The sequence below is a fragment of the Selaginella moellendorffii genome, unplaced genomic scaffold, assembly GCF_000143415.4.
Source record: "Selaginella moellendorffii unplaced genomic scaffold, v1.0 SELMOscaffold_102, whole genome shotgun sequence".
NCBI lineage: Eukaryota > Viridiplantae > Streptophyta > Lycopodiopsida > Selaginellales > Selaginellaceae > Selaginella > Selaginella moellendorffii.
The window spans coordinates 376,200-390,860 of NW_003314363.1; the positions used below are offsets into that span (position 1 = coordinate 376,200).

The window sequence follows — 14,661 nt, forward strand, 5'->3', positions numbered from 1 at the left end:
CAGCATTCTCGGCCTTCTTCTCGACTCTGGCGGCTTCGTTGCTGGCTACTAGCATTGCTGCAATGTTGTTGGTGTTGTTCTCGCCTTTCTTGGTCGTGGTTGTGCTGGGAGTTTGGATGTCTGGAGTGGAGGACCTCGCAAGCATGGGAGACCTCCGGTCGAGCTTCTCCGGGGCCGTCCTGTTGGTCGTCGTGTCCATGGAGGTGTCCGGCGGGAGCGGGAGCTTTGGCTGCTTCTCCCTGACGTGCCTTTCTTCGATGGTGGCCTGAGTATTTTGCTGCGTGGTGGAGGAGACGAGAGGCATCCTGGAGCCAAACGCGACGTGCACCTGTCTCGGATACTCCATCCTGTTCAATGTCAACTTTCTGGCGCTCAGGACAGACTCCGGACCACCTCGAGCTGCATCGATCGTGAAGTCAGTTTCAAGCAAGAGAGAACTAGAACAAGCAAACAAAGGCAAGAAGAAGAAGAAGAAGAAGAAGAAGAAGGAGTCTCAAACTTACCATCAATGGAAGGAATCTCAATGCCAAGAGCAGACTGTAACTTCGCAATATCAATCACTTGCGAACAGTTCTCCACCCCCGACGCAAACATATGTTCTTGAGGGAGCGGTTCCTCGATGCCAAGCGCATTCTCGCCTCCAGTCTCTGCTAGCCGGGTCCTCAGCGTGAATATCTTCCGGAGCTTACAGACGGGTCCTAGGACAATAACTTCAACGGACCTGTGGATCAAGAAACCAAAACCAAAATGAAACGAGTGTTAAAAACATCTCCAGGACCTTTAGACTATTGCACGGAGGCCACTATTCTCACCGAAAACTTATTACCCGGAAACAATTGTAGAAAAGGTCTGGGACATGCAGTGCCAAGCTGAGCCAAATGTTCCGCATTATCTGTCGATCACAGCCTTGATCCTTTGATTATGCTTGGGAGATTTCCAGAGCATCTAGCTTACCATTGAGATTGGAATCTGGCAGTGAAGAGGCGTGATCTTGAGCTCGCTGAAAGAGGTGGAAAAGTACATCTTTCGCCGAGTATTCGTAGTGTCACTCACCCTGCATCTCTACTGATTGTTACTACTGCAACGAGAAAAGCACTAAAAGAAGAATGAAATCGCAAAGGATAGATCATATACCTTAGCTCGAAGTTGAAATGCTGTCCGGAGGGAATAAAGAGCTGTAGCACCAGATATGGATGAATCAACTGGAGGCCTGACTCAATCACAATGAGAAAAAAAGGAGGTAAGCTCAACTCATAAGCTTTGCAAAACAAAAACAACAAAAACAAAAGAGTATCACACCTGTTTTGGTCTCGTCCTTCGGTAGCTGGATCTTGGACGAATGCGCTCCAGTACAGGAATACACATAGCCTTTCACCGATTTGTCATAAACCTGCGAAGAAGAAAAAGAAGAAAAAAGAGATAAAAATCCCATCTTTCGTGCTGGAAAATCAATGGGAGTGTACCTTTTGGATACCTTTCCCGCAGAGCTTGCAATTCACCAAGGGATTGCTTCCCTGCAACCAGAAAACACACACACACACACACACGCCCACACAAGATGGAATGAGAAAACCAATATCTTGGAGCGAGCAATACCTGAGCACTAAACACTGTAAACGTCGATCCTCCTTGGTACTGTGAAGACCTCCCAGCCATGACCGCGCCCCCGCCTTTGGTCCCGATAGCTGCCGGAATGCTCACGGTGGCGATGCCCGTCATACTCGCGCTGCTCATCTTGTTTGCCGCCCCGGCACTCCGGCCTTCGATACCCAGAGTTGCCATACTGTAATGCATCTGTGTACCATCGATCGGCTTCCCAGCTCCTCTTCCACGAAAGCTCTCGCTTCTTGCTTGCTAGGGCTGTAAACGCAATGAAAAGTTAGTTACAGGGGTTCCCGGTCCCGTGAAACTTTGGCCTTCTTTCCTTTTTAACCTTTTAATTGTTTTTTTTTTCGTGTTTGTTTTCCACTTGGCGGTTGCTCTGATTCAGGTGAAGAACCGGCCGGTACTTTGGAGAAGCCTCTCTTCCTTTTTTTCGTTTCTTCGCTTCGTCTGGTTGCTCGAACTCTTGGTTTTGTATAAATGTGGTGATGGCGATCACCCGCGCCGACTTGGAGATCAGAAAGGGTCTCTTCTCCGGCAAGGTGAGCAACAGCTTGATCATCGTGGGGACGCTGCTGCTGGGTTTTATCGCGTTTGCGTTTTGCTTGATTGCCGAGACTGCACGAACACAGGTACATCTCGTCAAAGCTCTTCTCGAGTAAGGAAAAGAAAAGCTAGAAAAGAAGACGACCTTAACTGTGGGTGCCAATGGCTGCTACAGGTGCTATGGACGTCCATGTCCGTCCCCAGCCTCTTGGACACCGATGCCTACACGGACATGAAGTGCAGCTACTCCAAAGCCGGGAGCGCGGCGCTCGCCTGCGCTCTTGGAGCTTTGATCGCGATGGTGATCTCGCTCGCTCTGGCTTTGTCGAGGAAGAACTCGGAAGAGATCATCCAGCCCCTCAGCATCTGGAACACGAGCACCACCGTCACGTCGGCTCTTCGATGGCAAGCCGCGATATTTCTCGTCACGTCCTGGTAACATAAAAAAAATCAAGCAAAGTTCTCAAGAGTGATCCAAAGTGTTTTGTTTTAATTTACATACCAGGACCTCCTTCGCGGTTGCAGCAGCATTGTTGCTGATTGGAATTATCCTAGAGGCAGGCATTGTGTTTGAGTCCTCGAGGAGAACCGAGCCAAGAGATCAATGCCTGGTGGTTAGCCAGGGACTGTTCACCGGAGCCGGGATCTTCGCTCTCGTGTCAACTTCCGCGATGTCCGCCTTCTACATCGCAGCTCTTCATGCGGTGAAGCTCGAGCAGCGAACCCAAGCCGCGAACCAGGAGCTCTCCACGACCGTGGGTGGCGAATCCAACACGAGAGCCGCAGAAACCAGCACCATTGTCAACGACGAAGACGCTCCTCCTCCATCGCCACCACTTTCCTCCATCGCTACGGCTACGGCTTCCTCTGCAAATCCCAAAGGGGTTTAAGATCATCGAAATGGAAACTTGACAAGCCTACTATATCTCGACGGGACCCCTCGAGGACGCTGATCAAAGCGTTGACAATTTACGCCGCTAAGTTGTTTCAGCGTCTGGACTTTAACACACTGGAGAAGACAAGCATAGCCTTGCAGATTTAAGTCTCAAACTTGACAGCTCTTGCACTGAGAAGGAAACTTTGACGCTGCTCTTCTATTCTTCTACGCTCTTATCACTTCTACAAACGGTATAAGCTCCTCGCTCATTCCCACCAACAACAAAAGCAGCAGATTGTAATGATCTAAAGACACTAGAGCAAAGGAAGAGTCCAAAACGATTAGAGATGAATCAGCACCCATTTTGCTTATTTAGACTTGCATGCCACTTCATTGTTTACATAGACCTCATTATTAAGGATGATGTATGTAATTATTTTTAAGTATTTAAAAGTAAAACATAAAATATACTTTTTATTCTACTATAACAGCATTATCCTTATTGTATAGCATAATATGAATACATATTATTAATTGGAACATTTATATATAATGATTGTTGGGTTGATTATGGTTCAAAGTGGTTGAATCAATTGAACTCCACTCATTATACAGTCAACCACTCTTAAAATTCTGTTTATTTAATTACTAAAGTTCATATAAATTATATTGAATTGATATAAAATATAGTGAAAAGATCCCTTCCTCACTATAGTACAATAAAAGGAGTATACAACTCTTACTTTCAAGAATATATTTGATGAAAAATATATATTAAATTATAGTCACATACCCATTAACAACATAAAGTTTAATATACTAATTTAGAGGTAGTCATTAAAAATTTACTGGGAGCAAGGAGTGAGCATGGCAACGGGGTAACTATGTAAAAAACAAGATGCATTTCTCCCCAACAATGTTTGCTGAAGGCTTTACTCCTTCTTTCAGGTCATGCACACTTGCTGGTGGCTGGTTGATGATGGACATGGAGCTGTGCTTACATGATGATGGCTGGGTATAATTTCAATTCCAACAGTTGGGTCCATCAAAGGAGGTATGGGAAGTTTGCAAAGAGAAGGTGGTGGAGGCGTATAAAACTTTGCAGCTCAAGTTTCCTGGGGATTTGCAAAAGGCATCATGTATAATCTTTCGAGCAAGCAATTAGCTTTTCTGGACTTTGATTCGGCCAGGCTCGAAGGACAAGACCAAGTACCCATTGCTAATTAACCCTCATGGTGTGGGTCCTTGCAAACCTATAAAAGTCAAACATGACCAATAGTTGTTTGCTACTGAGTTGGTTCTAGCCTTTGCTGATTAAATAAGAAAATGCTGCAAAGCTGCCATTAAACTGAACTACTACCACATTACTCTAAACTTGGTCACACTTGGGAGAATAAACCAGCTACAAGACCTCCCACTTAGATTTTGCAACCTATTGGTCTTCTATATAAGGGTGACTAGAAATCCAGAAGATAATCATTCCCTTCTATATGGTGGCTTGTGGTCTTATTGAAACTATGTCACAATGCAAAACAACATGAAACCCATGTTAAGGATATAGTATGAGCGTCCAACAAATAATGCTCTTCTAAACTATTGATTTATAGCATTGTTTGAGTCTTCTGATAGAGGATGGTCCAAAGTTGAGTTGAGCTTAACTCAACTTAAGTAAATGAAAGTCAATGAAAGTCAATTTAGTCAATTAAAAGTCTTATAAAGGAAATCTAAATTGAAGAAATGAAGGCTCTAACAAACTTTAAAATATTGAAACATGTAAGTAATTGGGTTAAAAGTTTCTACTAGAATGAATTATTTAAAAAAGATAAAATGAATAAGAATTTATCTTTTCTAAAGTTATATTATTTTACTGATTACTATTATAGTTATCATCTATATAAATTTTTGACTAATTTTAAGCTGTTATATATTTATATACTATTCCTTTATTAGAAAGTTTTTATTATTAAGAAGATGGGAAGCAAGGAAAATAAAGGTGAATAAGAGTTGTGGTGCAAAGGAATGTGAAAATATTAATTTTGTTTCACTACCACAATTTCCATATTACACTCTTGGTCTTTATTACCCATTTGAAAATGTGGAGGGCACTTTCATTATTGATGAAAATACTTATGTTACTTCCAAAATAACAATTTAGAACAAGAGAAATGAATAGCAAAGGAGAAAGCACAAAATAAAACTTTTCATGACATTTGTAATTTATATATTAATTCATATCAAAAACTCTATTGCCTATCTATATCACAATCCCTCCATATAAAAAGACCAAGATCTATTTTTATGGTGAATCTCTAACAAGAGTGTTCAGGAGTTATTTGTGAATAATAATAAAAGAAAATTGAAATCTTTTGAAAGACTTAAAAGTAATATCACATCAAAGAATCAACTTTATCTATATTTCCAAGACTAAAAGGTAATTTTATATGAGAGAATAACAACATGCCAATATACCACTATAATGCAATTTATATTTCCCTACAGTCTATCTCCCTAGAAAATTGGTATATGTAGAAAATAATATGTACATAGTGAAGTAGGTTATTATCAGAATGATAGAGCATATGTATATATGATAATTTAGAATTCTAAAAGCTCTTATGTTTACAAGCAAGCTATGATTATGAAACCCTATTTCCAAGACTAACATTTCAAAAATCTGAGTATTGTCAATGTCATAATAAATAAACTTCATTCCCAAGACTAAAACTTAATATATAAACTACCAAGAAAAGTTATAGTCATTATAGTTTTTTTATTTTTCTTAAGATCTTTGGAAGTTTATATAAAAATAGCATGAAAGAAAGTCATTGCTACTTGTATTTAACATCCTAGCATTTTATACCAATCTCCACTTCTATCCTTAAGTTCTACCAACATTCCACTTTTACCTCGACATAATAATATTCTTTTTGCTGAGGGCTCTAGTGAAGTTAAACTAAAGCTCCCTATATATAAAATTCCAGATCTTGCTACTACCTCTAGTGCTTCAAGAGTAATACCATATGTTTTTGCAAGATTTTTCTCCTGATATGGTGGGACTTCTTAAAAGTACAAAACGCTATTATATTTGATGTTTAATATGCTATTTTTTTTGGATAAGACAAATGGTTTTATGGCTTTACAATTTTTTCTTGAGAACTGTAACAATTGCATAATAGTAGGTCTAGAAAATATGCACGTAAATGTACAATAAATTCAAGAACAAGTTACAAACACATACCCATAACAACATCCCCTTGGGAAACACTACATTAGCTAATGCAAAATATAAGGTTTTTAAGCCACTCTATAGTGGAATGTAAGATTTAAAATTACTTTACTACTACTATAGTATTGTCTCTTTTAAAAGAAAAAAAAATTAATGAAATTATATTAATTGTAGGCAACATACTTTGTTCTAAATAGTGCTATCATATCATATACAATTGTTTACAAGATGTTTAAGGAGGAGATGCAACACACAAGCACTACAAAGTGATGGTAACAAAGGAGAATAACAATTTACAATTATGATATTTGACACTAACACTAATATTGACACTATCACTGACATCTAACACTTTAACAGATATTTAATATATAATAAGCTTTTTATTTTATGTAAGAATGCAATTAACTTTCTTTTACTTCATCATCAACATATTGATTCCTTTTATGCCTCCTCCTATATTGGTATTATGAGGAAGATTTACCTTGCATTTGTTGAGCTATGGCTTCTGCATAGTTGGGGAAACTTCCAAAGCCTCCAATTTTAGAAACTCTAAATGGTTGTGATCTATAAAATAGAACTAAACATGTATTGAAATCTTAATAAATATAATTTACCTCTTTGAGGTTGAAAGCAACTTATGAAATCCTTTGAGCTAGTGTTTGAAGAAATGATGTTCTTCAATAGCAAATATTAACCTACCAAAGTTATATACTGCTTTCACCATATAATTGTTATTTATTGTGCAATCAATCACAACACTATTTAGTAGGCAATAGAGCTGAAGTAAAACTTGTATCATTAATAGAGTTTAAAATCGATACCTAGCAAATGTGTTGTGAATTTGCTCATCCACAAGGTTGGGTATGATATTAGTGGAATTGTTGTAGCCAAGCAAAACATGTATTGCATGCTCACTATCACGAAACCCATCATATATGTTTTTGCAGAAAATATGATAGGTCCATATCATAATTTAGAAAATAAAAATTTTAGAAATTAAATAAAAATATGAAATACATAATCACCTTTTCAAGCTTCCCTTGGACACCCCTAGTATTAATGCCAATAAAATCCATAATGCACCCGGAAGAGAATGACTTGAAATGAACTTCTGTTGCACACATCATAAACTCATACATCCAGTTGGGATTGTTTAGTAAGATGAAGACAATATAACCAACTTCGAGCATAAGTGCTTTGGTTTGTAAAATTCACTTTTGCTTACCTTAAGGTTGACATAATATTTTATAAACCACTTGATCATTGTCATTTGCTACTGGAACCTAATCTAGATTTTAGATGTCTGATGGTGGAATTGGAGTTTAATCTTAGCCATTTGGTAGTGGAATGTGAGCTTGATCTAGAACTTCCTTATCTTCCTCTCTATCGTCACTTATATCACCATTGTTGTTAATATTGATAACTTCCTTTTGATCTATCTTCTTCCTTAAAAGCTCTAACTTGCAAAGGCATTCTATCTTCTGTGCCTTTGGAACTCTCGTAAACATTGTTGGGTACATTCTTCCATCCTTTACACGTTTTGTAACAAGTCGAGTGTAAACTAGTGCCTCAAATGGCATACTTTTATATTGAAGATACATGTAAATAATATATATTTAAAAAAGATTTTATAAATCATGTTATACCAATAAATTATATATTGCATGAAATAAGGCTGACCATATTGGCAATTATAAGTTATTGTGCTTGTATACTTCTCTTGTAACCACCCCTCTTTGATCCTTTCTAATGATGTATTGATGTAAATGTCAAAGGACATGAATGTGTCATTTAGATTATCACTAATATGTAGTGCTAAGAATTTCTCACATTCATCTATAGTTTATGTGATGTAAACAACCCTTCTTATCATGTTCTCAAATACTTTTGGCAATTCTTTCTCTTTATTCATTAAGTAGATATTAAAGAACTTTAAAGTCTTTATCTATTTTTTGAGGAAGTTTTGATTTTGCAATATTGTAAATCATGTTATTTGAATTTTTATTCATTACAAAAGTAACATATGCATAATTGAGAAAAATGAAGCGTGATAAAAAACTTACATTTATAAGAAGAAATTTTAATTATAGGGTATAGTACGATTGTCTGCAATGCATACTAGTTTCTTCAATTTTGAAGACTTTGTATATTGAATTTTGTGCTTAATTTGTACGAATTTAGCCAAGAGCTCTTTTTGACTCTTCTCTAGATGTGTAAGTTTATATGCAAGGTTATACAATTTTCTTGACCTTTATCAAAGGCTAGAAACCAAAACAATAAAATAAAGCCATTATAAAATGAAAGGGAAAAACATATCTTACATCATATAGCAAATATAAAATTGATTAGGTTATTGAACCATATTGTACTAGTGTGAGTGCCAAACAAGTGTTACAAGATCATCACCATAATATTGGCAATTGTCATCCTCACTCAAATTTAGTAAAAAATGGAATTGCTCAATATCATGGATAGCATTCTACTTTTGGACAGCAAACTGCCCAAGCTTGCATTTAAACATGATAAAACAAGTTAAAGTGGAGTTGAAGGTGAAATTATAAAAGTTACACATTGATCTTTTGGTAAGCCAAAATAAGTCTGCTGACATTTAAAGGTCCCCTTGTGTAAATGTGGCTAACTAAAACATTAATATATTAGATAGGATCATTGCAAAAATAATCATCAATACACTTTATCCAAGCCACCAATAGTTACCGTCAATAATATGGAACATTATCCTTGCAAATTGTCGATTTTCAAGATGGTTAATAAACATGTTATTGAATTTAAAAGACTTCCTCCAACAGCTTTGAACTGGAGAAAATGCTGTAAAGCTTCAAATCGATAAATGTGAGAAAATATTGATAACCTCTTCGTCCAAGCATCTGCATGGGACCACAGATATTGGTGTGGGCTAGCTCCATTTTCTCGTGAGCACGAAGCACGACCAGCAGGAAACGGTTTGCATGGCATTTTTCCAAACTGACAGCCATTGCAAAATGGTAACTCCACAGAAGTAGCGTCCAGAGTTAACCCATCTACAAGGCCTTGTCGAGCTAAACTGTGAAGCTGCTGAACACTTGCGTGTCCAAAATGACTATGCCAAAGCTCCAGCTTGCATTGATCATGGAGGCCATGAGCATGAAAGCTCGCAACATCTCCACGTGGGATCACCTGCAACACATGCTCTCATTCCTGGTCCAATGTCGAGCTTGTAGAGTCCTCAACGACCTGAGCGATGAGCAGCCAATGCCTCTCCAGTAGGAGAAGTGAGCAGAAATTTGTGTGCTGTGAGCTCAAAAGCATAACTGTCATCTGCCAACTGGCCGACCGAAATCAAAGTCCAGAGCACATCCCGGATGCGAGCCACTCTCCCCTCGGGCATGTGGATGATGAGTGTGCCTGTTCCATGAACTGGGATGCTAACCGAATTCTCCACGAGGACCCGATGAGCAAATTTGGCCCAGCACTTGGCGGATATCAGGAATCTCCTGGACAATCTAGCAAACATAGAGGAAGAGGAAGAGTGCAAAATTCTCCTCGTTTCTCTTCCCCCGTCTTACGATCCTCTCATCTGCATAATTTGTGCGGGTACTTTAACGCTTGCGCATGTGGTCAGGACGACGACCTAAGGTGTCGAGCGAGTGGGCTTTATACAACAGTGAGGAGTTCCAATTCTTCTCCTCCCAAGAAGAATTGTTCCCACTGTGGCAGTGCTGGATCAAGTACCCTACCCAGGTACAAGCGACACTTGCGCAGGTAGATACGATTCGCTGCTGTGTTCGTCTGATAGGTCACCTTCAAAGCCTCGTTCAGACGTCTTGGATCTGGGAATTCCCGGCCATCCGAGGCAGCGTGAAAGTTCCCTAATGACGATCCTTCTTCTTCCAAGCAGCTTTCTCGTCATCTATGGTGGCGTCCATGTACAATTCGAACTTGTCACCAGCCACTGCCACCACATCTACTGAATTAGAAGCCGACGCAGCCATTAGTGGGCTAGTTACCTAGCCCCGCCAATCCGCCCAATCGTCCCAAACGCTATCCAGTCTCGAAGGATTGCTCAGATCGCTCTCCCATTTGCTCTGATATGAGCGAAGAGCTCCGTATACATCATAGTGAATGAGGGTGGAATGCCACGTGGCGCTAACATGGAGAGAGCGAGGATTCAACACTTACCTCACAAATCGATGCCTAGCGCACTCCATCAACGCTATAGAGTTGGCATGGATTGGGTCCTGTTGGCAGCTCTTATAGCCACAAAGTTTTCTACCTCCCTGAGCAGGAGAAGAAAAGCTTTTTGACTCTAGGAGATCCTCTTTTAATGCAGCTGGGCTGCAGCAGCTGTCCTAGTGCTTTTCTGCTCGCGTTCATCCGTCCAGGGTATGATCGATTCGTGGTGGCTGCCACCGCTTGCACGTTTGTCCTAAAGGATGGGAATTCTTGGAATGGGGAGCTGGATCGGGACTTTGCTTCAGTGGTGGTCTTCACTGTCCAGAGTTTTTACAAGAAGGACAAAGGGCGTCTGTGAGAATTCCTGAAATCCTTACCACCCTACCTTTGTGCTAAACTCCGTTCTCTTTCATTTCCACTTGCAGCAGCATGTAGTTTGTCAGAAAGGAAAAATGCTCGCACTATCATCAAACTTGGTGCTGGATGAGATATAAATACTGTCTCTTTTGTTTTCTCTCCCTCCCTCAGGCTTATAACAATTCGTTGTGTAGGCAGTTTGTATAAGGAACGCTCAAAGTTGGAACTTCAAGAGAAACTATTACATGGCCCTAAAAGCTACAGAGTGAAGCTCCAAAACTATATGTGAAAGACAACAAATGTGAAGATGGATCTGGGGCAGCCAATAATAAAGAACTTTTATAGAGCTCCTCGCAAATTTCTTTCTCAGTCTAGATATCAGGCCTGGGATGTCAGGAAAGAAAATTGTGAACATCTGGACATAATAAAAATGTGAGTGTCAAGCTCTCTGTTTTGAAGTGTTTAAAGAATGTACATTATCATTGTTCCCAAATAACTTTTGTTGTCTAGCTTGAGAGCCTCTTTCCATTGGAACAGTTACTGTTATGAACCTAGAGAAATGATAAATTAAAAATTAAATTAATTTAAAGAAAAATTAATCTCTGATAATAACTTTTTCTGGAATATGCATTTGATTAATAATTTGATAAAATTTATTGTCAAAAATATTTTCAAGTCTTAAACCCACCATATATATAAGTTTTCATAGTGACATAAGTTTTTGCACAATCCAGCACATTTTCTGGGCAATACTAGTATATACTGAAGTCATATAAAATATATCATTAAACTTCAAGAGAAGAAATTTAATAAAGAAGTCATTTTGAAGAAATATTTCTGAAGATTGAAGAAGTCTTTTGATTCATATAGATAGATAGATCATGGGTATACTATGATTTCCTAATCTAAGTATTTTTTTTGTGCCTCTTGTTTGATAATGAGGAGTTTCTATGGTCTTGATGGCATCTCAAGCTCAATTTTTGTAAATTCTAGCTTTATCTCTAAATTCCACATTATTTATGGATCATTACTATCTTCTTCATAGGATATTCCTACATGAACATTTGACCCAAATAGCTAACCATAAATGTAATTCAGTCACTTGCTAGAAATGTCTGAACCCTGGATCACAAGTGGGCATAGTAGGGTGGCAATAATTGAGTGCATCGGCTGCTACTTGAAACTGGGAGGAAGGTTCTAATAAGATCCAAGTGTAAACATGAGATCTTGAAGTATCCTCAATACTCTTGTTTATTTCAAGAGCCTGGTAAATCCTCACTCTTTATTGCATGGCTCACTCATCTTCTTTAATTTAGAGCTTTTTCATTGAGATCTTTGGTGGGCTGCTTCTTGCATAACTAGTTTTTTCATTGAAGATTTCCACATTTTGTTAGCTATTTGCTCACTCTAGGCAAGATCCTTGAGGTTGAAGCATGTCACAGTAGCAAGATTTACACTTTAAAGTTCCCTTACTTGGCATTTGGAGCATCATGGTGAACCTTAGCATGGATCTTACTGTTGGATTGTCTTGATTTACATGGTAAAGGAAGCAATAGGTGGTATTCTCTTTAAGGTTTTTGGCATATTTAATCTTAGCTTTCTATCCAATAGATGTGACTTCTACATCAATGCTGATACCCAGTCTTGGTTCGTCAACTTTGAGGAATGCAAGTATCCACAACCAAATAAAAGTACTATGGTTCTTCTTGCCTTCACGGCTTATGTTCCACAAATGATGGATGGTGCCCCTCTTGAGTAGCTATTTGCAACTCCCACTTTGGATGTTATCCCCAGAAACTCATATTTGAGCAAAATACTTGCCTAGGGAGATTTTGGAATCAACCTATTATTTTCGGCCACTTCCAGAAGCTTCTTTTACCAGCTCTATGGCCATAATGGTGTTCTTGTGAGGTAGACCAAGAAAATAAAAAGAACATAAGTAAGGTGGCTTTCAACATATGGTGGCATCTTGGTTTAGTGGTGTTCTAAGGAGCATGAAAAATATTCTCTATAATGCTATTTGTCCTCTTGAGACACCACTCCATCAATTGAGGCTTGGTTTCGCTACCATCTTTTTTCATAGTGTCTTTTTTCCATTCTTTTCTTTCCTTTTCCTTCATTAATTTTAGTTTTTATTCTTATTCTACCACGATAAAGTCACTTCTGGCTTGGGTCATAATTTCTTTAAGTGGCATTCATTTCAACTATATAGAAATTTAAGTTTGCCTAGGTTTTACTATGGCCATCCCTCTTTATATTTCAATCACTTTAACCATATTTTCCCTCTTATCTTTCTCCACTTTTCACAATTATTATTTGCATTTCTATTCATTCTGTAATATTGCCCACTCTTTCAACAATTACCTTTTCTATCTTTCCACTTGGCATCATGGTTTAGCTCAAGTTCTTTTAAAGATACATGGCACAAAGTATTCACAAATATGGCTTCCATAATTTAGCAAAGTCTAGGAGAGATGTAATCATCTCCACCTTATAGTAGTGACTTTGAATATTGCAATTTTAACACAAAAAACTTTTAGTGGTTGATAGGGCCTTGAGTGTAAATATAAAAATTTGTTCTATAGTTAATTTATTTCACTTTTGGGAACTTCTTCCAATGAAGACTTTTGGTTTACTGTATTTTTTAGTGCATTTCTAGTGAGAGTTCTAGGTTTGGCATGATTCACCTAGTAGTTTGTTTAAGACACAAATCCCTAAATCCCAAAGTGGAGCCAAAAGTGTGCCACATACTAAAGTGAAATTTCAAGAAGCACAACACATTTGGACTATAAGTTTTGACTAAGAAAGTGAAGAGCAAGAGTTAAACTCCCCAAAAAGTGCATGATAAACAAACATGAGATGATCAATAAGTGAGTTTTCAAAAAGGTGTATGCCACAAATTTTCTTTATTAATTTGCTAACTTACTTTGTCTATCCAACCATATTTATTTTGGTTTTAGTGAACCATATTTTGGGGATATGATGCTTCAAAATATTATCCTAAAATCTTGAATTATAGAAAGGAAAAAGAATGATCCTTTTGCTTAGTAACCAAAGATATAGTTACATGATGAGGAAGTCTTAAAGGTTGGTGAAATTTAGTATATAGGCCTTTAAGCCATAGATCAATGGTGGTATTAGTAAACATTGCCATGGATAAAAAAGGACTTAATAAGGATCGAAAAGAGGAAGGTATTCTTTATATTTTGAAGCATCCTAAAAATGTTTAGATGTGGTCATAGGATGACCATTTATGGTTAGATAACTTAGTTTTAGAGAGATAATACTATGGTGTGGGTGGTTCAGACAAGTACAAATAGGTATGGCTTTAGCATGACGGGCTAAGATATTAGTAATACCTTTAAGTGTCTAAAGTGAAATTGGATATATAAAGCACTTGGATTAAATGTGAAGTTGGTGTGGTTTTGAGATTATATTTGGGGGCTAGCAAGAACTTCAAATCAGGATGAGGACTTATAGAGGTTGTGAATAGCACTCTTCCAAGTAATTAAAGGCTGTCAGGAATCCCCCAATTGTCAGGAATCCCCCAATTCTTGCCACATTCCTGACTCTCGCCGGATTCCTGACCTGCAGACCACATTCCTGACTCTCGAGACACTTCCCGATTCCTGAGTCTCGAGCCACATTCCTGATGATGATGTGGCGCCTCCTCGACCTCAGCTATATTTAGGCCGTCCTCGATCCAAGAGTGGTGGAGCTTCATCAACCTATAGTATATATAGGTTAGCCTTGTTCCATTTCTCCACAATCTGAATCAACGCCAGTCTAAGGCCTCTTCTTTGTTTCCACTAGCTTTTCTCTTTGTCTTTTTGCATTTTTCAGTCTTGATCTTGTCAGGGGTCTTGACAGTTTGATTCAG

At 38.4% G+C, this 14,661-nt stretch overlaps 1 protein-coding gene across 1 annotated transcript; it reads left to right on the forward strand.

Moving 5' to 3' along the window:
- The first annotated feature begins 2,090 nt into the window (after nt 1-2,090).
- On the forward strand, nt 2,091-3,038 carry LOC9630345. The gene is made up of 3 exons (XM_024663735.1): nt 2,091-2,234; nt 2,324-2,553; nt 2,654-3,038. Exons 1-3 carry the CDS (start codon nt 2,091-2,093, stop codon nt 3,036-3,038), a joined length of 759 nt encoding a protein of 252 aa, XP_024519503.1.
- The last annotated feature ends 11,623 nt before the right edge of the window (nt 3,039-14,661 follow it).